The sequence below is a fragment of the Branchiostoma floridae genome, chromosome 9 (genome assembly GCF_000003815.2).
Source record: "Branchiostoma floridae strain S238N-H82 chromosome 9, Bfl_VNyyK, whole genome shotgun sequence".
Lineage (NCBI taxonomy): Eukaryota > Metazoa > Chordata > Leptocardii > Amphioxiformes > Branchiostomatidae > Branchiostoma > Branchiostoma floridae.
The window spans coordinates 13,385,887-13,411,976 of NC_049987.1; the positions used below are offsets into that span (position 1 = coordinate 13,385,887).

The 26,090-nt window shown below is 41.3% G+C and overlaps 5 protein-coding genes and 1 long non-coding RNA gene across 6 annotated transcripts in view; all 6 read right to left on the reverse strand.

The window, feature by feature from the left end:
• LOC118422784 (prostaglandin E2 receptor EP4 subtype-like) overlaps positions 1-1,355 on the reverse strand; it is a 9,995-nt gene extending 8,640 nt beyond the window's left edge. The window contains exon 1 of the mRNA XM_035830540.1: positions 312-1,355. Within this exon, the coding sequence (XP_035686433.1) occupies positions 312-1,178 (867 nt within the window). The 5' untranslated portion in view covers positions 1,179-1,355. The remainder of the gene's footprint in view (positions 1-311) is intronic.
• Positions 1,356-4,881: 3,526 nt separating this feature from the next.
• Positions 4,882-6,918, reverse strand: LOC118422170 (prostaglandin E2 receptor EP1 subtype-like). The gene is made up of 3 exons (XM_035829687.1): positions 6,550-6,918; positions 5,379-6,116; positions 4,882-4,890 (listed from the first exon to the last, which is right to left on the reverse strand). The coding sequence occupies exons 1-3, from the start codon at positions 6,835-6,837 to the stop codon at positions 4,882-4,884; spliced, it is 1,035 nt and encodes a 344-aa protein (XP_035685580.1). The 5' UTR covers positions 6,838-6,918.
• A 7,853-nt stretch (positions 6,919-14,771) lies between these two features.
• On the reverse strand, positions 14,772-17,673 carry LOC118423660 (neuronal acetylcholine receptor subunit eat-2-like). Its single transcript, XM_035831896.1, has 4 exons — positions 17,540-17,673; positions 17,009-17,144; positions 16,300-16,525; positions 14,772-15,734 (listed from the first exon to the last, which is right to left on the reverse strand). The coding sequence occupies exons 1-4, from the start codon at positions 17,616-17,618 to the stop codon at positions 15,567-15,569; spliced, it is 609 nt and encodes a 202-aa protein (XP_035687789.1). The 5' UTR covers positions 17,619-17,673; the 3' UTR covers positions 14,772-15,566.
• A 949-nt stretch (positions 17,674-18,622) lies between these two features.
• LOC118423662 lies at positions 18,623-19,731 on the reverse strand. Its single transcript, XR_004832080.1, has 3 exons — positions 19,514-19,731; positions 19,038-19,101; positions 18,623-18,753 (listed from the first exon to the last, which is right to left on the reverse strand). It is a non-coding gene; the product is annotated as an uncharacterized LOC118423662 (long non-coding RNA).
• Positions 19,732-20,295: 564 nt separating this feature from the next.
• On the reverse strand, positions 20,296-22,205 carry LOC118422171 (acetylcholine receptor subunit alpha-like). The gene is made up of 4 exons (XM_035829688.1): positions 22,084-22,205; positions 21,161-21,291; positions 20,772-20,816; positions 20,296-20,460 (listed from the first exon to the last, which is right to left on the reverse strand). The coding sequence occupies exons 1-4, from the start codon at positions 22,130-22,132 to the stop codon at positions 20,296-20,298; spliced, it is 390 nt and encodes a 129-aa protein (XP_035685581.1). The 5' UTR covers positions 22,133-22,205.
• Positions 22,206-22,895: 690 nt separating this feature from the next.
• On the reverse strand, positions 22,896-25,601 carry LOC118423661 (neuronal acetylcholine receptor subunit beta-3-like; the record flags this gene model as incomplete). Its single annotated transcript, XM_035831897.1, is given in 4 exon segments — positions 22,896-24,133; positions 24,581-24,655; positions 25,184-25,289; positions 25,466-25,601. Coding segments are annotated over 4 exon segments (485 nt in total), but the record flags the coding sequence as incomplete, so codon positions are not given.
• Positions 25,602-26,090: the final 489 nt, after the last annotated feature.

Genomic DNA, 26,090 nt, shown 5'->3' on the forward strand with positions numbered 1-26,090 from the left:
CAACGGTGGGAACGACCCTGACCATGGTGTCTGACAGACACCGAAACGTCGGAAGTAAGTTATTTTCTGGTTGTGCTAAAAGAACCTTACTATATGAGTACTTACACGTAGTTACCTTTTAGTCTATACTTTGTTAATGCAAAAACTAGCCAAATATATTGCGATTTGATAAATCAACTTGGGAAAACAGACACGCATAAACAAGAAGATAGCAAACGAGTCGATTCTCATATCTAATACACGGTGGAGAACAATCAAAACAAGACAAACGAAATATGGATGTGATGATTTGTTTTCTATAGACTACTCACAGCAAATAGAAGCCAGCATATGGTGAGTCCAACGGCTACAGACACTGTCAACTTTGTAAACTGCACCTGCATGTGCGATTCCTTGCAACTGTATTCTGTTTCATGGCTCTGGATGCTACAAACTGTCTTCACCGACTGCTGACGTATTTTCTTCTTCGGCTGTCTGATTCGCATGGCAACGGCTGAGTTCGCCACCACTATAACAACTAAAGCAACGACGATGTTCAGGAAACCCAGGTAGACAACGAACCTGCCTTCCGGGCTTCTGTCGCGGAAGTCAAACATACACCAAGTGTTTGGATAGTGGATGACGTTCTTGTTCAAACCAAAGACGGGTAGGAGGGCCACCAGGGTTGAGTACAGCGTCAGACCTAGTACGAAACAGCTTGCCTTCTTCACATTGTGGCCGACCTGGCTGTGGTATTTGAACGGGTAGATGACTGCGAGAAACCGCTCTATGCTCATGACGGCAACGATGAACTGTGAAGCTACGCTAAGGCCGTACAGGAAGGTTGCGGACAGGTCACAGACCGGTTGGGCATGAAGGATATAGGGGTAAGAGTAAGCAATGATGGGGATGGTTATACTTAGGAAGCAGTTCAGAAGGTCCGTAACGGACAAGGCTCGTACCAGAACGTTGGGTATGGTCATCCGGTCTTCCAAGATCTTTTGTATGACGATAAGGATAAGCAGATTTAGGACGAAGCCAACTATTGTCACTAGACAGAGTGTCGCAGAAGCTAGATGCCTGAGCCGGTTCTCCAGTGGGATTCCCTCGGTGATGTTGTTGTTGGTGTTGTAAACACTAATAAAAGTCTCATTAGAAAGATCCGTTGACGACGTTACTGGTAGATGGTAGGAATCCATGCTCTCCTTCACAGCCTGTTATGTTCCCGCCTTTCCGACTGGATGGTTGCACGCTAATGTAGTGATTGTATGCCCGCCCTCGCTACACACACGGTCTCACATGTCTCTGTTTGGGCAGGCTGACGCCGGCTGCTGCCTACGTGCTGTGGTAAGCGCAGGCTCAAGAGAAATGCAAATAGAATCAAAGATCTTGGATTGAATGTATCCTGAGCAGAAAACACCTCATGTTGTCCTGGGAGATTGTCTATGACTGTTTTGGACGACAGTTGATCTCCCAATATCCTGGCTTCTAAGAAAACGACCGTCACGTTTGTAAATACGTCACGCTCACGTCAGCGACTAAGGCCATGGTATTGATCTTACATATGCAGGTGTTGGTTACAAATGCTCTGTTAATTAGTCTTCTAAAACATACGCTTCACTGGAGGTAAAAGAAAACACTGTCATCCCGTAGGTACAGTTTGACACACCACCCACCAATCAACGCAGGTACAATTTGACAAGACCACCAATAAATGTAAGTCATGCCAACCCTCTATTCACTGAAACCTTTGGAGACGTTTCCACATCCGACGCGGCATAAATGTATCAAACAAGTAGTGGCTACGCAATAGGCAGGACACATATCATTACGAGAATGATTAATCATTCATGAAACTCAACGGTGAATTTGAAAAGTTCACAACGTTACCCAGTTGATTATACATCCATTGAAAAGTGAAAAGGCGTGGGAAATTGTTTTGGCGTTTTTCGTCAAACACTTCGACCATGACACGCAAAAATGGACAAGGAATAAACTTATGAAATAAAATGAATGCATTCGTCCTTGGCGGCACGTAGCCACACTTTGCTTAAAAGTATTTTTCCACCAGGAAATTGAATACAGTTCACAAGGTTGCGTTTGTGGTTGGTAATTCCTATACCTGACAAACGTTACCGTTATACGGTCCTAAAGCCTGCTAGAGATGATTCGGCCCAAGACATTCACTGTGAAGACATGTAAGGGCGCGGTCACATAGGTCGTGCGATCGTCGTACGATCGCTAACGTCGCGCATTTTGGGCGAACAAAATGTACGTCTCCTGCAAAGTTCAACTGTCTTGGTACACAAAATGCTGTTTTGGATCCATGTCGGTTGTTGGTTCTGTCACGACCTGCTTGAAAATCCTACGGCATCAAAGTCGTACGACGACCGCAGGACCTATTTGACCACGCCCTAAGTAGTGATATCGAAGTAGGTTTTTCGTGATGAGACGTGAGCTTAACAGGTATTAGTCACACCGCGTCTGTTGCATCATAAGAAGGGAAATTTATTGTGCCAGTAATTGGAAGGCTCCCCGTGTCCAGTGCAATATGTCACAGTTCTTATGGGATCGTGGTGTAGAAAGATAGGTTTTCTCTAGTCCGCACGTAGCCACGTTTTATTTTTTTAGACCAAACTAGTGGACCAGTCGTAAAATGAGGAGCTTGAATAACAGAAAGGTTTATCTTGAACTTCGAAGCCTTTCAAGCGAATCGGAAAAGTAATTCAAAGAGAAAGTTAACTACTCCTGAATAGTTCAGGCTAAGATCAATAAGAGACTGCTACGTATTTGATAAACCTTTAGCACAATAAAACAAATACGCCAGATGGTAATAGCACTTAAGAGTCATAAGTTTGGAGGATGAGATAGCGCTTATTCAAATATTTCACTTCTTTGCTTCTATGAATATGCGGATTTCACGGTTAGTAACCTAAGTGACTACCGATACAGTTATTGACAGCAATGTTTGGTAGCACATGATCATTGTACCATTGCGAAGAACGCAGTCGTATGTCGTAATTTGTATAGAATTAAACTGCCGAGAATCGTCTATAGCATTTTCTACATAAACCTTTTTGATCTGCATAGAATAGCGTATACAGGTGACTGTGATTTATTTGCGCACTCCCAGAACTCAAGATGGCACGATTTTCTAAGCGAAAGCGTGTCTATGTTTCCCCTGGCTGTATCAAAAGTACAATAGGTCTTTCTTAGACATCCCTTCGGAAGAAAAGCAATAAGGAAACCGACTGGTCATCAGTCTTCATCGTCCTGCCGTGCCCCTATTATGTCGTATTATAGAGTACTTTTATCTAAACGTCTCTCAAGGGGCGGGTTCAATCCCCCCAGCCAGTAATATGAATCAGCTCTTACGCACTCGGCGACTTCAAAGGGTCCGACAAGGGAACGACCGAGCCTTTTATGGGCAGATAAGGAACGGCCTTGGTCACGAGAAAGAGTCACTTCTGACGTGCGTCGTCATACATGGGTTCACCCACGCGCAGTGATTTCCTCTCTTCTTGCCGTAAAAAGGTCAGGGTGCTCTGACCTCGACGTAGCAAAGGAAGGATCTGCTGAGCAACCACTTGTGACATTCACATGTATCGTAGAGCAATATGATATTGTGATGGATAGTGTAATAAGCTTGTGGCCACTTATAATGTGACGCATATCCACGTGTCACGCACGATGTAAGCAAAACGACGTATCACTGCAGTTTCTGAGAACTGCCGCTAAGTGGGTTAAATGATGCATGTATTACGAGGAAGGTCATTGCAAGGGATCCGCAAAGAGGCTATTGCCACTGATCATGCCCATATATAGTTCTAAAGATAAAAACACCATGACAATTCGGGAAGTTACGTCAATGAAGATTAGACTATGAGTAAGTCGTAACCACCTTGTGAAGAATGAAGAACTATATATCTGGCTTAAAGATAGCATTAAATGGGCTAAAGAGGTAAAGATAAGAAAGCACCACATGTGGACTCTGACAAGTACTTTCTCTATTAAAGAATCGCACAGAGACATTTTGAGTTAGCCAGTCGCTATGTAGTAGCTTGTCTAACCAAAACAAATCGGTATACACTAAAAAGCAGTTACTCCAGCAACTTTGTGTGGGTTTTGAAAGGTTCACAACTTTCAGATAGCATCCACTATAGCTACCTTTCGTCAGTGGCACTGAGCAGAACTCCGGGAGCAGACCAGGTTTTATATCCTTACCATCTGAACGAAAAGTACTCGATGCTAACGTCTAACCATTTCCAAAATCACATCCAGTTGCTTCAGTCGCATCTTAATACCTGGATATCTAACCTTCACCGACAAAGCAGTAGGTATATATGACGTATAAAGGTTTGAGCATGATGTGCAATTGATGTAAGGATAATGCTAAATATTTATCTTATGACTGGCGTTACACGTGGTCAAAAGTTTCAGTATTTACCAACCATTTTTACCAATAGCCGTGCAGGCTGCGTCACCTAGCATGATAACCCAACTCTGCAACGTACAGCTGAGAGACATGTGTTGGTCGATATTGCCAAGCATATCACACTTTTATAAACGGCATGTAAACAGCTCTAACTATACGTTAATATATGGTATGTGAACAACTCATGATTCACAACACAAAACAACCGAATCTTTCAAACCTATAGTGGCTATCTACGGCAAGTAAGTATTACTCTAATGCAAATTCATTGATGTTTACATATACATGCAGCATTACGCTCTCGTGTACCTTAATGTATCAGCCATATCGCGTACTCTATCCACAATGATTTATATCGTATCGTATCCATAAAAAAACCTGACGTATACTCTATCAACAGTAAAGATCTGCCCTGGTCCTGAATTTACAGTCTCATATATAAATACGTACCCGTACAGTGATGGAAACTAGAGAGGCTGTGGATAAGGTCAACAGCCGATGGTTTAATCCACTTGTGAGAAACTTTAGATACACATCACTCAAAGCAAGAAAGGCGTCCATAGGGTCACGACATACATTCATGTAATGGTTAATGATGTATTCAGTAATAATACCTCGGGCTATCACAGGCTATGTGTGCAGTGCACTACTGTTGACAGAAACGATGTTTACACAGCGGCACATACGTGAGATGTTGGTATCTGCATCACTCATACTACGCTTTATCAATACTTTGAAGATACGTTTCAAGATACTTCAAAGTCAGGTGCTAACCACACTGTTTTCATCGATAATGCCGAGCAGGAGAACCACTTTTATTGAACTCTCCTAGCCTATAGTTAAGTATACACATAATACCCTACCTTCAATAAAAAGCATATCATTGACATGGTCGCTCATACGACAATGTCGTTCAACTGCAATATGACCTTTATTATAACATAACATGAAGAGCGGTACTTACAGTGAAGAAGAGCCAACAGAACGTAAAGCCCACAGCAACCCCGACCGTCAGCTCCGTGAATCTCAGGTTCAACTGTCTCTCTTTGTCTTGTGACTTTCCTCTTCTTCTGCCTCTTCGTCCTTCTTTCGTATCCACTATTGATGATACATTAGACGGTCCATCATTCTGTATGGTCGGGGGCGTCAGGCTTCTGTTTCTATGCATCTCGCTAACGTGCTCTTGCTCGGGGTCCTCTACGGGGTTGACTCGTCTGGAGCACCGGAAGGATCGTCTCCTCCATCCGCACCATATGTGCGAGGCCACCACCGTGTTACACACCACCACGACCACCATTGTCAAAGACATGACTACAAAATTCAGATAAACCACGAAGCTTCCAGTCACAGTCTTGTCTCTAAAGTTAAACATGCACCAAGAGTACGGGTAATGTATAACGTTCTCGTTTAGACCAAATACGGGCAACAGGGACACGACTGTTGCGTAGAGGAGGAGGATGAAGACGGTGACCGTCGGTATCTTGGAGTCCGGACCGAAGTGTTTCTCGTACAGGAACGGCAGGATGATGGAGATGCACCGCTCGATGCTCATGAGCGCCACGAGCAGCTGAGAGGCACAGCTGAGGCCGTACAGAAGCGTGCCGGTGAAGTTACACATGTGTCTGTTGGCGAAGACGTCGTGGAAGTAGGCTGCTACGGGAGGGATGAGACCGATAGAGCAATTCAAGACGTCTGTCCAGGCCTGGAGAAAGGAACCAAGTAAAAGAATAGGTGAATGAACCTTGTGACTTATAAATGAACCATTAGCATACTCTCTTATGTAACACCTTACTCTACATCATAGAACAAAGTATGATTGGGTAATGGCCCTTGTGCATACTCATTTGTATCATACAATACTCTACATCGTTCTAAAGAATTGCATACACTAGGGCTAAGTGAAAACAGCCATTTGAAACAAAATAAACAAAAGCAGGTGTACTAAATGCAGACAGAACGAAAGGAAGAATGAAGCACAGATAAAGAAGACAGATAAATGAAAAACAGAATGTTGGAAGAAAAAAGAAGGAAAGATGAATCTAAACAAGAAGGTCGAACGAAACCACACAACAAAATCCTTAGAAACCTAATTTCAAGACTGTAAATCTAACACTATGATCTCTTACCAGACTTACCAGGTAACGTAGAAGTACGGTCGGCCATGACCTCCTCCTGGCCAGGATGTAGTGAATGACCACCAGGACGAAGACGTTCCCGACGAAGCCTATGGTAACGGACATGCCCAGGGTTATAAACGCCACCACAACGAGCCAGTAAGGCAGCCCGGAGGCTTCTGCAACACTCAGCGGAGGCGTAGTGAAGTCTGAGACATTGGTGGATCCGTTGAAGAGAGTTGAAGTCTCCCTGAGGTGGTCAGAGTCAGTCATGTTCTCAAGCCAGGAGCCGACTTCTCCCGCAGCCATGATGTAAAGATGGGCGACAGTCAAGTACTCTCAACCGGAGACCCTCACTTGTTTGCCTGCTGGAAGTCGGTGGTAGCTATAAAAGAATACGGAAACATCAGCCGTAATCATAATCGCATCCCGTGATGTTTGGTCTGTCAACTCAAAACTGCTGCGTCACTTCCGATGTAAACAGTGCCTGCTTCCCTGTAACATTTATTTTACAAAACAAAGAAATGGCGTCTATGGAATTAAAAATCAAAGGCTATGATACAGATAACAAAATAAAAAATACCTGTACTAGATGAAAAGCTGACAAACTAAGGTTTGACCGAAAGACGCAGGTTTCCAGCGACAGAGAAGAGTACTGATGTGAAAGATCAAAGCGCCATTGACGATGCCTGCAGTAAGCACGCCAACCAGAATGATTAATGCCTGATGTGATTACAGCAATATGAATCAATGATTGCGTTAGCAAGGAAGATACAATTGCATGGACGTAAGGCGATCACAAGGGAGTATGAGCAGGAGGTTAAACTTCTTTGCCTTTTTTTCTATATTTTGATAAAGAGACTAGTTGGAATGCTATTGGAGTCTTGTATATTTCCTGAGTCTACTTCTATTTAATATTCTATGACTTAAGTCGAAATATCAAGCACTTTAGGACTGAAATGATGTATTAATATGTAAAAATCAGCCCCTCCCATAAGAATTTGGAATCTGCCATACCACTCTTGACGCGACCGTCGTACGTGCCGGAGGAATGCTCGATCTGTCAAGCCGATCTTCGTTCCACGTACCAGCCCGGATCAAAGAGAGATAAAAGGAGGCTTCTTCCTTTCAGGAGCCCTACATGGGCTGTTAGTCATGCTTACATACATCATATTTGTCTCTGGTCTCTGAGACAGAGCGATTTGTCTTTAGGACATTATTTTTACGTTACTTTTACCTACATGATTATAGTTAATTTTTTCAAAAATTCAAACACAAACGATTAAGTAATCAAAGCAGATGAATATATAAAGACATTTCCAAATTTGTGTATCGAAGGCGCTTTTTTTACAATCAGCTAGTTGCACCTCAAATTATGCTCCATTTGGTACTCATTACACCGTGACCTACCCTTTAAGATGGTGCAATGGCCAATTCATCTATGTCGGCTTCAGGTCACACGGCTCTTTAACCATCATTAAAAGAAAGCCGTGCCTGCATAGTATTTTGTGCGGAGGAGCTTTACATTCATCAGGCTCCGTTTGACCTTGACAACCTAAAATGGTGATTACTTTACACGATTCTTATCTTTTATTCCAATCATCTTTACTTTCAAAAGAACGTTCTTCCTCTAACACTTCATACTTTATTCCTGTATATAAATCCTTGGCCGGTAAAGGTATACGTTTGCTTTCAACTTTTTATCACAGTCACCATCTTCATGACATTCTTTTCAGCCCAGTACTTACTTCGGCTACACTGACTTAATTCTATGGATGCCATCTTCTGAAGACCCCGGGACTAATGCGCGATGGGAAGGAAATAAAAGTCGAGCAAAATCACGCTGCTAAACATTAAGTCCATTCTTTTCCTGCATTGGTTTGTTTTATGCTCACCTCTGGTAAGACTGTAAGAAATAATCGTCGCCATTTCAATAATGTATTTATTACCATCTGTTTAAAGAGGAGAAAAATGACACTGTAGCCCTATGCCCTGACCATGTGCCCCTTACTGTGGGGAGCAGATTTTCTGGCACGTATAAATTCTGATTGCCAATGTTTGCAATTTGGTCACATGTGGCCACATTGCTTTTAGAACAGGTGAAAATCAATGCGCACGCCCATAAAATTAAGTCAGTGTGGCCTTGCGTCTATAGAAACTTATACACATACGTATAACCGTAGACAGAACTACTTTGTAAATTAACCCTAGAACAACTATATCACCTAAGATGTGTAGCATCGTAAAGGCAGGTGGCGAGCACACACCCGGATGTTGTGATGTTGAACAAACAAATCGGCTGACCTCAGGGACACCGCCAGGAAGTCTTCTGTTTGATTGGGAATCATTTAGTGCACCATATGGCTGTGTACAGTTTTGAGTGACTTGATGAGCAATGCCAGAAATAGAGTGTGACAAGTATCCTACTTACAGAGAAATTTATTGCACGACTATCGTACACGGCACAATGCATGGTAGCAACAATTACATGAAGTACAAAATAGAGGTATAGGATAAAACTAAACATCCTGGTTAACATAACAACAAGGGCTAACATAAGAATTGATATAGTGTTACAATCGAGTGGGGCTGATCGTGAGTTTCATATTTTTTGATAACAAAAAAAGTCTTTTGTATATATGCCTATTTTGTATTGTGGTAGTTGTGGCATCGAAAGATATATAAATATCTGTCTGTAGCATCGAGTCCCTTGAAATCTGTTACGTCAGACGAGGAGACCAGGAACAAGGAAATAAAGCTAAATCAATATAAGACATGAAAAAATTAAATTCGTCCAATATCTATCTCAGATTGCTACAAAGAGAATGACAAAAGGAGAGGAAGTATTTTTATTCATTTCCTAACAGCCGAAACTTTCTCTGTACTTATTCATATACTTGGAGAAAGACAGTGAACAAGTATTGTATTTTGACACATTTCCTTGTCGCATATGCATGACCAAATATATTGTTAGTCTCCAACTATTAGAATGCTTCTAGCTCGCTTTATGTGTTAAGATATACATGCGGCGGTCAAGGCTCTTGATTCCACAACAAAACAATTGCAAACATAGTCTGAAAGAAGCACAATGCTGATATCAAATCTAAACATCCTGTAACGCATTCGTGTGGAGCAAATTGTTTCTAACACTCGGTCTTAAAAGATTATATGCACGGCGAATATTTGCCTCCACGCTTTTATAACGTTAAGCACAAAATATCACCACATCAATCCTTGAGTAATCTTGTTACCCAAAGTAAGACCCTCTCCGTTAAGCCGATTATCTGTTCGGTACATCCTAATTAAGCGCATAAATGAGAGAGCGTCATCCATCGAGGGATGAAGTTGATGAACACTGTCCCGTTTGTCCTTCAAGTACACGTGAAAAGAATGTTTCTGACACAATCTTAATGTACGTTATCAAAGGCTAATGTTTAATCAATGGCAATGGAGAATCGCTGTGGAAATACGGTCAAACTGTGTAAATAAGATCATTTCAATAATGTATTGTACGGAAGCCCATACAAAATGCATTTGGGAAGAAGCTAAAAAATTCTGTTTGAAGAATTGGTGTTTCATCTAATACTCTTCAAGAGACTAAGTGTCGTTCTCTCACATAGCTATGAGAAATCTTTTTTTTTTCAACAAAAGTACAGCGACTTTCGTAAGGTCTTTAAACTACGTACAGTACATACTCGTATAACCAGGCATATATGAATATCTATATATGTGTGAATAAGTCAACATATTGTGTCTAATATGTCATTTTCACTATTGGTTCTGCGGTATAAACATTCTTTGATACATTTACCTATTTGTACACTGTGAGGATTATCGCCTCCCATGATGTAGTTGAATTTATCCATCTAACGGAAAGTAGCAAATTCTTTTGAGTAAGCGAAAGGACTGTGAACAGCTTTGTGCGTTTATCATTATATCTTAACAATCCATAACAAAGTGATATTCATCTTTGATCTCATTTGGGCAGGATATGTGATACCGGTACTGGTCATTATAAAAAAAAAAAAAACAATTTCCGTTGCGTTTCAAAAAGTACGATGGTTCGTTGTTTCCTGGAAGCACGAGTTGTCCAGCTTTGTCACCGGAGGTCAGACCGCCCACACGGACACTTAACCTGTATTTATTCCTATAAATAGGTTATAAAGCAATTTCCGGTGTCCGTTACTCGTGATGAGTCTAGTGTGGCCTTTTCACCTCTGAAATGTTGTTACATTAATCATTGTTGGGAGGTCGGAGTATGATCTCCAAGCAGATGTTAGGGTGGAAGATCGTAACGTTCTCGAGCTCTGATTACCCTCTTCCTGTCAAAGAGAACAGATAATCATAAAACGTCCGTATTTCTTACCTCAACATCTGCTTGAAGAGTAGATGAAGTATACTGTAGAATGAGCAGACGTAATTTTACATTGAATGTAAAAAGGGGGTTTTGCAACTGTGACAAAACAATCGAATCCGTCAAACTGTTTGAGAGCTTGAGTAAGGTTGATGATATTTCTGTTCTTTTTAGTTAAACTAAACTTTGTTATTGTTGTAGTTGTATGCTGTAATACAATATCATCAAAATGTCTTGAGTAAAATCTTTAAAGTTGCTTAATGTAAGTACTAGGTAAATGATGATCTTGTATTATTGTATGCTGTAATACAACATCATCAAACTGAATAAAATCTTAAAAGTTGCTTGACGTAACTACTAGGTAAATAATTTTACATTTATCCGTCAAATACAGAATGTCAAATACAGAATGAAAATTTTCCCTGCAAATGCAGTTTTTGATTTGACTTATGAACCAATAGGCAAATAAACAGACCGAGACAGGAAAGAGTAACGGCATCAACAACTAACAACGAAAGTGGCCATAAAATACAAGAAGAAACTCTTTTAGCTACGCATGAAGGCTAGTGCAACAGCTTCCCAGTGCTTTTATTTGCATTAGTTCCACATACTGCCTTCACACGTTTGGGAGGACCCTGTAGTAATGGCACGTATAATGACGGCCATATCTGAGAGAGGGTCGGTAGGAAGCTTTTAGTTCCAGATTATGATCGGACCATTATGTTCACTGTTTCCGATAGAATAGTCAGGCATTCAGTACCAAAGGCATATCCATCGAACAAGTCAGACTCGCACTGGAAAATATATATGCAAGCCCAGTTTTATCCCATTCCTCTACGCAGAGCCTCTCCCATTGCTTTTGAAACATACCTTTAGGAAGATTTACTGTACCGGGCTAAGGTTTACACTTTTCTGGGCGTGGCCTCTAATCAGTTTTCAGCCAATCGGCTTCACCCAAAAGAAACTTTAAAGCGGTTTTCTGATTGGCCGGCAACTGGGTTAGAAACCACGCCCACAAAAGTTGAAACTTCAATCCGGTTAAGGTATAGGTTTAGGTTTAGGTTGATGTAGCCCCGGCCAGGCTCCGAAGCCAGAAATTTGTTCCGGTGGACTGGCGGTTACCGGGGGTACCCTTCGGTGTTCTCCACGGGTTGGTCATGACTTCTATTAGTTACAAAAAGTGAAAAAAAAGTCCGTGAACTGTCCGGTAGGACTTCTTTTTCCGATTGGGAACTAAACCTTAGCTAGCGAGGCTTTGCTTGCGAGAATGAGTTCTGCGGGGATGTTGGTATTCTCATCACACGTGTACATGTACACTTATCTCTTTTCAAGACAAGATGATACATGAGCCGTTTGTTGGAGACTTTCTCGTACTGTTTTGAAACGTAACGAGCGTCGGTAATCCAATTTCCAGACAGCATAATCTGAGGAAATCTTCGCGCACTAGCCTATTAGTCCACAATGACCATATACATCTTGTCTTAAATTGATCGAGTAATTCGTTTAGCGTCAGGCAGTTGTTTTTATAGAACTGACGTATTGTGCCCTTCATCTTACCTCGGTTGCTTTGGAGGTACACGTTACGACTTTGGACAAGAGCCAGGGTCATGAAAATCTGTTTGTAAAGACGAGGCCATCAGAGAACGTGTGTGAGTTATGATCTGAAGGTTAAGCGATGTCTCCGTCTGCGTCTGTTAGAAGAAGATAGTCTGAAATGATACGAAATGATGGAAAGTCGTGAGACTGTGTGGCATCAACGGGATGATCAGCAAGGTATCAGGGAAAATTGCCTCGTAGAAAGAAACCATTTCATTGAGGCCCCCGTAACGGAAAGAGATACAGGTGTCGTCTCAAAATATGTATGTTGTTTGCAAATGAGCTCCCTTCATGGTGTAAAACTTTCCTTCCAAACAGACAAATGTTGTTCATGGTTGCTCCCCTATGTTGATATTCGCTTCATGCTCTTGATTTCCAAAATCTTCATGCAGCTAACATGTTACTAAGGAGGGTGACGTAACTCTGGATGTTACCAACGTTCGCGCTTACATGTCCGCCATGCTCTGGCAGATTACTCAAATTACCTGTGATTACAACGAACAGGAAGCGCTCTTCGGGGTGTACTTTACATTAGATACACGATATAAGGTGTCTGGGTCCGGGCGCCGGGAGCGATCAAGAAAGTTCATAGCACGAAACTATTGCCATTACTACCAGTTTAACGGATAGACATTCCGCACCGTACGGTCAGCACCAAGGACAGGTACATCACAAAAGACAGCTCGAAGTCGCACTTACGTGAGCATGTGTGTACCGCGCGCGCGCACACACACACACACGCACACGCACACACACACACATGCACACACACACACATACACACACACGCACACACACACACACACACAGATAGATAGATAGATGAATTTTAGATATATAGATATAGATATATAGACGCATAGATACACACCTTTGTATTTACATGTGTGTATATAATCTAACCTAAGCTTTGTCTGTTATACCCTCTAAACCAACAACGAGAGCAACACAAAGGCCGGTAATTAAATTTCCGGACGAAACGACCTCTAGGACCTCTAGAAGTCTATTCATTCTGAAATAACCTATTAACCCATAAATTCGATCAGCGAGTATCAGGTATCTTGGAACTGATGTGCTCTAATCTTTTATCCAACCCTGCTGGTACAAATCATTTGTGCAGAAGGTCAGGACACAGAATAAAAATCTAGTTCCAAATGTGTTCATCGTATCAAAAAATGAAAACCGGTGTCTTAAAGCTCCTCTGGTCGGAGAATATAGTCTGCCATTGAGGATAAAGGAAATTCTGTGAATAAGTGCGGTATAACTTGAAGAACTAAGTACATATATAATCGAAAATTGCTTCTTAGTGCCTTGACTTAACCCTTGCTCCGAGCTTACAAAAGTATAGTAATAAAGTGGTCGTCTCAAAGATATTCGCTGTTCCCAAACAAATCCTCTTCCTGGTAGGAGATGCTGCTGTAAAACGCTTCCTTTTAGAAATGACAATGAACTTTGTAGCCCGCCTCCATGCTATGTTCAAATTGACTTCATTAGGTTTATTGTAATTCTCCTCGTTCTGTAAACATAGCTGGCATTAAAAGGTAACACTACTTCGTGTTTAAGATAACGTTCAGTCTCACACGTCCGCCATAAAAAATCACATTAAGCTTGGATTACCCGTAATTAGAATGGAGTAATAGAACACTTGTTAGCATGTCTGGTGCTAGGAAACGGCAGGTTAGAGTATACTTCCAGCTGGGGCGCCGATCAAAGCCTATGGCAATAAGCTTTGTTGTGGCAAGGTATTACAGTCAGGATATACAGACTACATTGATGTTTTTCTATTTCATTTGTGTCTCCTAACTTTCGACACTTGACTGGGTTAAGCTATCAGAGCAAGACAACAAGGTTAACCGGTTAAAGGGCGGCAATTAAAGCTTACTACTATGTACTTACAGGTACTGCCATAATCACTATGTACTTACACGTACTGCCATGATCATAAAGTTCGTAATTGTATATTGTAATGTTAATGACGATTGAGTCTTGAACTTGCTGTCATTGTCAAAGGTCACAACTACTGTCTCACATGTCTACCTGTTTAATATGTTACTATAGGAAAAGAAATACTTTCAACATTGGATATTCTTTATTTATTAATAGGATTCACCATATTTGTGAACTGTGTTCCAACAGGGGATTGTTTGAACGTCCTTGTATGAAAGCTATAAAACATTTTACACACCAAGGAGCAAATTGGTAAAATTTCAACAAACAGTTAACAAAACACTTTGTGCACAAGTGTACAAGTGTACAGCATTGGTATTCATTTGAGACTGCATACTTGTACAGTGTACAGCATTGGTATTCATTTGAGACTGCATACTTTACCTAAATCTGTCTACATCAGTCTTTGTGATCCCACACAAAAGGCTTTTCTGCGTTCTTTTTCTTGTGCGTTCATCAAAGTTGCTACTATACGAGCAGACATAAATCTAACTTCACAAAAATCTTAAACTATCGTAGTGGATTCAGATAGTTTTTTCTTAAAAATATGTTTCCTCATACGTATTCCTTTGAGTCTCTGAGTCTAAGTCTTTAAGTTAGTAAGCCATTACTAGAATTGCCTCGTTTACATGCTGCAGTGCGAATCCAAAATCCTTTTTTCTAGATTGCAAAGAAATGGGAAGTGCCCATAGACAGTCCCGTCTTTTACATTCTATCTCCAGGACGATCTACAACCGTAGTATCACAGGTTGTTTCTAGCCTGATTGAATCTCGCTCATAGCAGCGCGTCCAAGATATGGCCACTGTGTATGAGGAGGGGACAGTTACACCACCAGACTGCACAGTTTATATTATAACGTTACACAGACTAGTGAGAAGCTGGTGCGTTACGCCGAAGAGCGGTAAATTATACCGTCTATACAGATACAGATACACAGATATCACAAGGATGACGTTAGCACTTTTGACCCTTTGCTGACGTCACACTTCCCGTCTGGATGTGTGACGTAGGATTTTGGTCATTACAACTTGAAAAGGATGGGAGGACTGATCGAAATCTTGTTGGTATGCGCTTTAATTTTCTGTGCGGTTAAAAGTTGTATCATAAAACAGATACAAATAGTTTGTTTCCTGCCTCATTCTACCTGACCAATCCATCAGGCAGGGAAGTGAACATGGAGACAACGACGACTCCGTACACCACAAATATCACCACCATGAGAACCTTGTCCAGCTGCAGCGCCAAGGCACGCCATTGGTCACGCAGACTCTCCTGTTCCTCATTGTTGTCTGCTGTCGTCTTTATAGCCTGGAGGAGAGGATGAGACATAATAAAGTGTTACTCCCGTAGGGAATGAGGGTCACCTCTAACAGAGTATTGTAGTTGGGGATGTTCTGCTGTTCGCAGCTGTATCTTACGATACATTTGCTGCATTCTCATGTTGTTTTGCATGTTGCCAGCTCGAATGTTCCAGATGAAGCACATTTCTAGTAGTTTCTGGGTCAGCGCTAAAAGGGTAAACTTCAAGCAGACGTTGGACTATGTGTTGTTTGACACATGAATTGTTAAAACAGATTGTCCGTCAGGTTAGAGTCCAGGCAGAGTTGAGGCCGCCAATGAAGAACATTTTTGTACGCGTAGTTCAAGCCCGATAAATCTGTACGCGGAAGATTCAATTCCTTCAACATTTGTATTGCAGGGCCTCCTTGTTGCACAATGGTTGTAGTTATAGATTATTTATACTGTTCCCATACTCATAAAACCGGTGTTGTTTTTTATAAACAATTATACCGCACTGTATATTTTTTATAAACAATTATACCCGAAGATGCTTGCTCACTGGAAACGTACTAAGTAAGAAAATATATCTTACCTGTAAGTTTATAGCAATATTTGCCAGAAAGCTCCCATTGTTCTCTTCAGGAAATGGTTGTTTTTCCTCTTCATAGTTGACTTTCTCATCCTCTGGGTACAAACAGGAAGACACCGTTCTGCTGGTGGACTCGTCTTCTGATTGGTCAAGCTGGTCAGATGATGATGAATCTGGGGAGGGAACGACTCTGTTTTTCTTACCACAACGCCGCTCCCATATTCTGTACCTGCAAAAATGATAAACAAACAAACGTTAGTTATTTTTCCTCAAATATATGAAACACAGGATTGCAAAGGGGATGAAATAATGTAGGTAAACTCATTATATATATATAGCACAAATAGTGATCATATCAGTCTTTCCATTAAAGGCCGGGTAAAACTCTTACTCTATGCTATGATTGACCAGAATCGGATCCCAAAGCAATAGACCTTTCCGTGTATCACATTGGGTAATATAGGTTGCTGGAAGATGTTGGGAGTTAAGGGTCAAGTAACATTTATCACTATAACAACGAGTATGCAATGCATTGTCCTGGTTATCATGCCAGTTGCTTCCCTAAGCTAACCAAAGTACCTCGCCTCTCTCAGAATGCAATGGGATCTGAAAAGACCTGAGACACGCCTAAGACAAAGATGTATATGATACCCTTACGATATGGGAATTTACAGTCTAGACTCACGAAGAAGCAAAACACCAACTAGCATACCCTGGGAGAAAAAGGAGCGTCTTGAGCCAGGTGGGCGGCTTCTTCAGGTTAACCTCGTGGAAGTGGAACATGATGCCGAAGGACGAGAAGGACACGGAGATGGCCACGATCAGGATGGTGGCGCCGAAAAACTGGCCTGGCAAGAAATTCATAGAGATACAATCATTTCATGTTATTAATGGCAAAATTAAATGTCGATCTTTTCATAAAAAAAGACGCAACGTATTTCCAATATTATATCATTCCAGGGTTGGTTTGAAACCCTCTTGTGTGTGGTTTTAATTCTAAGGGACGGAAATGGTCCAAAGAATATTCAATTAGGTTTATCAGGTGGATGTGTAAATAGACTTAAAGAGTTGTCGAGCGTTTCATGTGAAAGCATATACATTTAGCATTTATTGCCACATTTCTGTAGTTGATTTTAAACCGTTGTTAGGTCCTTCGGCCACTTTGGTCCAAACAGTGCTTTAACAGGGCCACTATTCTTAACAACTGAGCTAGGGTCCCATTTTTTTTATGACAGGCACATACTTGCATACGGTATGGACCGTGAGGTGATGGGGAGCCCCGCGTTGACGGCCTGTATGAAGAACACCAGCGCCAGTAACATGTTCACTCCCAGGGACAGCTTCTCACCGCACCCTGCCGGCACCCACGTACCGAAAAGACTGGAATATGAGCAGACAATGTCTGAATGATCAACCTATATCCGTTGTTCTTAAATACAGGACCTTTACAGATATCAAGTCCACAGATAGTGGTTTCAAACTGTAACATTTGAAAATATTGAAAGTTGAAACCATCGTCCGTCGACTTGATATCCCTAAGTAACCAGATTTTTAAGAAAAACGTATATAAGTTACCCCACGGATAAAGGTAAACTAGCGTTATCTACAGCTACTGCTTTACACTGATGATGTATTTGTTGTAACGTATTGGCTACTTACAAAGCCAACTTAAAAGCTGCCTACTTGAACGGAAATTCAGAAACATAAAACTAAGCTTCTTATTAGCGTGATCTATAACTACCGGGCGGTGGGTAAGATAATATCCACTGTCAGTGACCGTTAAGAGCACCGGTGACTTACATCAACAGTTGGTAGAAGGTCCCAGGCCAAAATAACACCCCTGAACTTAAAGCTAAGCTTCTTCAGTCAAACCCATAGCCTTTGTTTGTTTTATGTAGGTGATCCGGTTACTGCAAAGGATGTGAGTTGAGTTTATCACGATCCAAAATTATCTTGACATTGTAAAGTTACATTGTATCCATTCTTGTCGTGGTCGACCATTTAAAGCATTCTAGTACTGTGAAATATATTATACTGAAAGGACGTATATCTAAACCTAAAACAAAGCCTTATTTTAGGTAAGGCAATGTACACCGGGTAAGGCCTACGTCACATTTTCAAACCGGGGCCCAAACGGGGAGCTTTCGGGAACGAGTAGTATGGTTTAAAAGACCCCAAACTACACAAGATGTATCGAGAATAGTAGTGGGCATTATATGTGTATATTCTTCCGGATACAGTTCTATTCTTTGTTTCTACAAACAGCTTAGACGGACCCCGGGTTGGAAATGTGGCGTTAGCCTAAGTAGCATGACCTCACCTGACGAAGAGCATGAGGATGCAGGGCGCGATGACGTTGATGTTGTAGAACAGAGTTTTCCTCCTCAGGTTGGCCCGGTAGGTCAGACTGGGGTACGGCTCAGGACAACAGTCGTACACGTACACGGAACGTGTAACCTGCATGGCGACAGGTGCAGTTGGAGCTACATTTTGTATATACAAGTAAATCTATAGTAATAATAATGGTTTATTCAGATGTAACATTTGCCACATTGCAGCCAAGGGCTAGCCTGGATGCCATCCCCGGATAGTAGTTCGCTCCTATGTTCGCTTCCTTGGTGTAGGACGTAATAACTAGATATAACATCTAGGTAGAACAAAAGTGTAGTATGTGCCCCTTGCCGTGACATAAAAAAGAGAGACACAAATGAAAGGTATAAAATGTCGTTGGCAAATCCTACCTCAAAGCTCACCAGATCCCACTCTTCATTTCTCTTGTAGCTGCTGGTATCTCCAGTTGATGACCTTAAAAAGAAGATTACACAACATGTCTTTAAAAGTCCTAGCTCACAACACCAGTTGATTGGCTTTACATACACTATGTAACTTTATATCTCTTTTTTTATTCAAAGGAGCAGGTCCAGTGCTATGATACTTTGTCAGTGTGCAGATTTACAGCAGTTATTAATGGGAGCGTATTGTACTGTAAAAATGAATGAAGAGTATTTGTAATAGTTCTCATTGATCTTTGTAAGACTTTTCATGGTCACTTAGATCAGTACTTATCCTAGGTGTATTCTTTACTGTAGTAGACGATGCTGTTGGAATGTGGGTATAACAAATTGGACAGAACTGATTGGAAGAAAAGAAAAACATTCAATTTACCACATTAAAACAAAGCGATCATCTGTTTTGATCTGTGATCTGTATCACTCACTTGTTATAAATGTCGATTTTGAGTCCGTCAAACGACCAGGAGCCGAACTGCAGGGTGCACGTCTGTTCGTCGTACGGGAAGTACGTGACGTCCAGGGAGCAGGTGGTCCGGGTGGTGACCGGGTACAGCCACGACACGCTCCCGTCCGAGTAGATCGTGGCGAACGAGTCCTCGAAGTTCTTACCGTACGGTAGTATGCTGTTGACAAGTGAAAGCGAATGGTTATAGATCTGTTGTTGATTATGTTAACGATTGCGCATAACGTTGAAACATTTTAGTCTATGGCACCGACAGCACAATATTCATGTTTTAAAATGCAATTCAATCTTTACAAGTGCTGGATAAAAACGGAGATTCATTTCCGAACATTTCTAGTGACATCCATCACTCTTCTTCAACGTCACAAGAATGAACAGGCAAAAGTTTTCAACTGTTACTGAACTTTTGCCAGTTCATAATAGTAACGCTTAAGAAGAATGATGAATGCCACTAAAAACCTCCGGAAGTAAATCTCCGTTTTTATCCAGCTGCAGATATTGAATTACATTTGTAACTGCATAAACAGTAACGCGTCTGTAGGAATACAGCAACACACCGGTTTTGTAATTATTTGATCCACCCACACCGGTATGGATTTTTACTCTTTTCGAAAAGTGTCGAGAGTTCTTAAACGTGCTTTGGGTGTGGCTCACTCATTTGGTGTAAGATTCATTGCTTAACGGTAATCGTCTATTTTCTAACGTAAAATCTTAGGCAATAGATCCGATAAGGAAGCAAAATGTTTAAGTCATGACGTAGATGCTGGCTTTAACGTTACGTAGAAACCTGCCCGCCCACCTGTTGTACGGCAGGATGTCAGGACGCCATATCCTCTCGCTGCTGATCCTGACGACTGTCGTGTCTCCCCACTCTGACGAGTTCCAGCGAAGGACTTCGTCTGTCCAGTACTGGGGATTACAAAATAGAACCCATTTAGTCGTCCTCATGACCGCTTTTATACCCCCTTTACATTCGTTTATCTTAAGAGCAAAGTCAACATTAAAATTGACAGATACATATAAACCTCACTAAGACGTGTATAACGTACATTGTGCTGTAATGATTGCAATCGCTAGAGGTCGCTTCATCACTACCTTACCTGCATTGGCAGAGCAATCGTTTTCCACGGTTTGGTGACAGAGTCTTTGTCTACCAAAACAATATTGGAATGAAAATGATAAAGGTGTAAACAAAGACGATATATGATTTATAGACTCACCATTCTGATCCACAAGTTGGTATCGAATGTCTGCGTCAGTGGATCCTTTAAAGAATAAACAGCGAATAAAACAGTGATCATAACAACTTGTCTTGTTTACATGCCTCTTAGTATCATGACGTCTGGATATGCTCTAGACATTTTAGACCTCTGATAAGTGTATATGGGTTATAGACTTGCTTTCAGCCATCGTACATATTGGCTTTAAATAATTGGATATATGAAAAATGTACTTGACTCCATAACTTATACATGCGACTACAACGAAATCCTGTAGGAACTATGGTACAGGTTTCTAGTTGTGTTGTTGCCGTATTTCATGCATCTAGATGTACTATACCACACAGACTATTTAGTAGATTGATAGAGAGATGAAACTGGACACTTACCACACTGACTATTTTGGCCAGAGCTACGTCAAACGTGACGTTGACGGCGTGTCTGTGGTCGAGGACTGGCCGGGGTTCCACGTCATAATCTGTCGTCAGATATTTTGTCAGGTTGGCCTCCCAGGAGAAACCTTTTGAAATAAATGTAAAGTTTTCTAGACAAAACCATGTATCATTCCTTGGTTTTAGTAGGTGAAAAGGGGAGGAGACTCAAAAGCTATGTATTGATAGATACATCTAAAACGAGGTATAGAGCAGCGAAGAACAGTATTTTTGCCTGGCGGAAAAGGATTTTATGTGTCACTCTCAGTCACTATAAGTAACATAGTATCAACTAAAACATCCTGAGCAATTCTTCTAGAAAATTCAGACCATTTTCCATACATTAAACCAACGAAATCAGGCGGATCATATTACGATAAGCATATCCATCTTCCTTTCGTCTGCGGCCCCTGGGTCTAACATAAAATCTGTTTCTTTCACTGATATATTTTGACAGTTGGGATACGTATGATATCAAGAAATGCTGTCATATACAAATGTGGTTGGTATACACTAGCATGGAACAGTGAAGATAAAAAATACATTCTGTACTCGTTATCATGTCTTCCAATATTTCAACAAGGATACATTCTAAAAATGTTAACATTGAATGCTTATCAAAAACAAACGGTCATATTTTACAAGGGTCTGGTTTTTGTGGCCAAACAGGCACCGTTTTGGCTCGTTAAACTTTCAGCCTCTCGCGTCAGAACAAACTCTGAAAAGTTTCCCCATGTCTACAACGTTACGCCATGTTGAGCGAACCGACGCTGAAAGATGTCGTTCCGTTACAATGCACGCACAAGAAAGGCGATAGCAGTCACCGATCTACCTATACATTCACTACCTCCAACCAGGAGTGTTTTGGCAACAAAACTTACCTTGTACACTTGTGGCCAGAACAAGGAGGTAGAAAGTGCGAGGTTCCATACTAGGTAGTTAGAGTTTGCAGTTCGTTCAGCTTATAGCATACAGGAACGGAAATGGCAACCCGTCCGCTAGGTTTGCTTCTCACGTAATAGCCCATGTAATCCACACCGGAAGGTTGGATGTAGCCACTGTATGTGCTAAGGTGTGGTGTTGCTGAATAATTGCTAGGGGGACAGAATTTGACATCACACCACATCAGGCACAGGCTGTTTCTTTTGTAACGGCGAAGGTTTATCCTGCCAGATTATGTTGGGTGTAATCAGTAGGTACATTTGTCATGTTTTCAACTAGGTGAAAGTTGCTAAGGTTTGAATAGCAGTGAAACAATGAAAAGTAATGCGTTCATGGTAACGCAAACAGTACTTTAACCAAGGCAAGCGCGTAGTAAGTTTTTTCTAGCACATGATACGTTGTTAGCACTCACAGTAAATGCATACATGGTGATTATAAGTCTTTATAATGTTTTGGAAAAGTGTTAAAGGTTACACGTAATGTTTGGATAAAAGCAACTGAACTTCTTCTGTGAAGCCTTTAAATGTCATGTTATATAACGTTATACACGTAATGACGCAAATTGGGGCGTGTTTGCTTATTCTCTTCCTTATAAAAGACCTGTCTTTTGTACTCTACTCTTTAAAAAGCCGGATTAATTAAATAAACATAACCATCGAGAGGATGCGGGTCATAAGAAGCTAAAAGCTTTTACAAAAGAGAAAAGTGACCTTGTTGGAAAAATGTTTATTTGGAAACAAATGGAAAGAAGATAACATGACAGTACGGTCAACATGATCAATAAAAATCTAATCACTAACAAACAGGTCTACATCATGATATGTACAAACATTATTTAGTACTAGTTGCTAAACATGTACACGATAAGCCTTGAAAATATAATATACACATGATATGATTTTATGGTTGCCATTTATGTACTTTTGCTCCAGTTTTATTACATCTAAAATATGAACGTCAACATCAAGTCAGTCAACACTAAATGCACAATATTCATCACGTAACAATGTCTTTATGAAGACACCTATCATCATATATTTTCTGTCAAAATGAATGTTGCTATTCTACACTGACACAGGATCACAGCATGTTCACTACAATATCAAAGGTTCTGTACAAACATATCAAAACTTTAACTATATCGATAGTCTTTTCCTTCGCAGAAACGCAACAAGAAGACAAAACCCTTCCTAGAAGGTAGACTACATCGCCCTTGCAGTGTTTCTTTTCTCAATTTTCCCACGTATGTACAATATTAATCTATAACAAATGCGGTCTATATCTGTACCGTTTAAGTACGGCGTCTAACGCAGCATGCATGGTGTCTAATAACCCATTAGCCCTTGGGTCTAACTCAACAGTCCAGACATCTAACCCAACAGCTTAGGCGTCTAACCCAACAGTCCCGGTGTCTAACCCAACAGTGCCGGTGTCTAACCCAACAGTTTCAGCGTAAATCCAACAGTCCTGGTGTCCAGTTGCAGGAGTCCCAGTATCTACATGTCACACAACAGTTCCGGTGTCTATCACAACAGTCCCGTTGTCTAACACAGCAGTCATGATGTATAACCCAACAGTACTAGTAGTCTCGGTGTGTCATGATGTCTAACGCAACAGACCTGACGCCTAATCCAACAGTCCCTGTATCTTTCCTAATAATCCCGATATCTAACCAACCCGTCTTCGTGTCTAATCTAACAATAGCCTATGTTACCCACATAACAGTCCCAGTGTCTAACCCAAAAGTCATGGCGTCTAACCCAACAGCCCCGATGTCTAACCCAACAGTAGTCCCGATGTCTAACCCAGCAGTCCCGGCGTCTACCGCAGCAGTCCCGGCGGCAGGGACAGGAACATGGAGGCGGAGACGATGAGGTACACCAGCAGGATGCTGACCATCAGCACCTTGTCCAGCTGCGTGGCCAGAAACTTCCACTCCTCCTGAAGACTCTCCTGTTCCTGGTTCTCATCGGCTGTGTCCTTGATGGCCTGAGTCGTTAAAAGACATTACATTCAATATCATCACAAGTTCACAACTGTCAACACAAGTTGAAACCGTAGTGAATGTATCGCTATTAGCAAAAGCATCTCGCTTTGTCTCATCACGCTTTGAATTCGTGATTGGAGCTGAAGGGAATCATGCAAAGAAATGAAAACAATACATTCCCTTGACACATCTAAATGAACAGTATATGAATGAATAAATCCACTTAATGCTCGTTTCCAAGATGGCTTATGATAAATCCCTTACAAACCTACATTTTCACTATTACCAGGAAGGGAGAGGAATCCGAACTTCTGTGTTTAGACTAGGTCTATGATACTATTATGTATGTTCTGTCTCTTTTGTGACCTGTACTTAGCTCGGTTGGGCAAAAATGTACAATGAAGGTCTTCATTCAATTAATATTATAATCAATGTTAGCATTGTCTCACCTGTAAGTTCTTGTCTATCTTGGACATGTGAGTCATGACGTGTCCGACCATGAAGGATTTCCGGTCGGGTGTCAGCTGTTGGGAAAGATAAGAGCATTAATAAAGCGTATAACTACTAAAGCTAGGAATATAATAACCCTACCAATACTAGTGTGGCAAATATCAGCCGTACAGAACCGAAATGGCTCGTTATAGTTAACAATCGCTATCACTGACTTAATGTAATGCAACAGCAGCAAGTCATATTTCCACACGGTAACCAATGAGCTGGTCAGTCTACAGCCGTTGGTAAAGCCTGTGAATTAGGCTATTTAAACATGATATGTAAGGGATATGCCATTGCCTTTGTTCAAGGGGCGACAATACCCACTGCCAGGTACTACAGTGATTACCTCGTTGCAAAATGGCGAGTGGATCAAAGCACACCCGCATGTGCCCTGGTGTTTGAACTAATTCAATGACTAGCAATCTGGACAGACTCTATCTTCTATTGTAGAAGATGGATGGCCTGACCTTTGAAGTTAACTGTGGTATACCATTATACTAAAAGAATAGCATTACTTGATTAAGAATAGGTCATGAGGAAACAACAAGACTTCAGACCTCGTCAAATCCCTCCACGGTGTTGTCTGACTCCACAGAGTCTGGCCTGTCATCCTTGATGTCGACACTTTTCTTGTTAGATCCACAGCGCTCCCATATCCTGTATCTGTGAAGATAGAATACAAACATTCATTCATACATTTCCAGCAAATCGTATCTTTGGTACGCTGGTGTTTCAATGTACACCGAGACAAGCAGTTCATTAAAATATAGGAATAGACAAGCGTTTATGGTTAGTATTGAATCCCCAAGTCAATGAACAAAGAGGAAAATGTATCTCACCCTGGCACCCAGAGAAGCGTCTTCAGGATGGCTGGCGGCTTCTTCAAGTTCAGCTCGTGGAAGTGGAACATGATTCCGAAGGCCGAGAAGGACACAGAGATGGCGACGATCAGGATGGTGGCGCCGAAAAACTGGCCTGTAGTAAATGATATAAACAATACATAACATCAGAAGCTGACGAGATGATTCCGAATGCTTGTACAGAGCATTCCCCTACTTTACAATCAATGATATACCAGTATTTTAACATAACGTGAAGAGGTATAGAAGATATGAAGAGTGTTGTTTCATTTCAGCAGATAATCTTGATTCTAGCGCCGTGTGTGTCGTAACTGGTAGACGGTGTTGGGCTCGGAATCTAGAGGTCCCGAGTTGCAAGGATATTTTCCGTACGTGTGCCCCAACGTTGTACGCTTGGCAAAGGCACTTTACATGACCTTCCTCACTTCACCCAGGTGTAAAAATGGGTACCCAACTTTGTTCGGGGAAGCAAAACACTACATTTACCTTCCGTCTGTACTGTGTATGTGAAACTCTTAAGATAAGTTACTAACTTGGAGTGCATGCCACATTGTACTCGGTCGTCCCAAGCCAAAGTTTAAAAATATGACTCTTTCTTACCGAC

Bases quoted from the DNA above. Each gene is read 5' to 3' on its own strand.
- LOC118422170 (XM_035829687.1), bottom strand. From the start codon at position 6,837: ATGGCTGCGGGAGAAGTCGGCTCCTGGCTTGAGAACATGACTGACTCT. The intron at 6,117-6,549 runs GTAAGTCTGGTA...TCCTTTCTCCAG, and splicing joins CCGTACTTCTACGTTACCTG to GCCTGGACAGACGTCTTGAA.
- LOC118423660 (XM_035831896.1), bottom strand. From the start codon at position 17,618: ATGTTACTGGCGCTGGTGTTCTTCATACAGGCCGTCAACGCGGGGCTC. The intron at 16,526-17,008 runs GTATGCTAGTTG...TCATTTTTGCAG, and splicing joins ACGCTCCTTTTTCTCCCAGG to GTACAGAATATGGGAGCGGC. The intron at 15,735-16,299 runs GTAAGATATATT...CCTCTCCTCCAG, and splicing joins ATATTGCTATAAACTTACAG to GCTATAAAGACGACAGCAGA.
- LOC118422171 (XM_035829688.1), bottom strand. From the start codon at position 22,132: ATGGAACCTCGCACTTTCTACCTCCTTGTTCTGGCCACAAGTGTACAA. The intron at 21,292-22,083 runs GTAAGTTTTGTT...TTATTTCAAAAG, and splicing joins TCTGGCCACAAGTGTACAAG to GTTTCTCCTGGGAGGCCAAC. The intron at 20,461-20,771 runs GTGAGTCTATAA...TGTAATCCCCAG, and splicing joins CCAACTTGTGGATCAGAATG to TACTGGACAGACGAAGTCCT.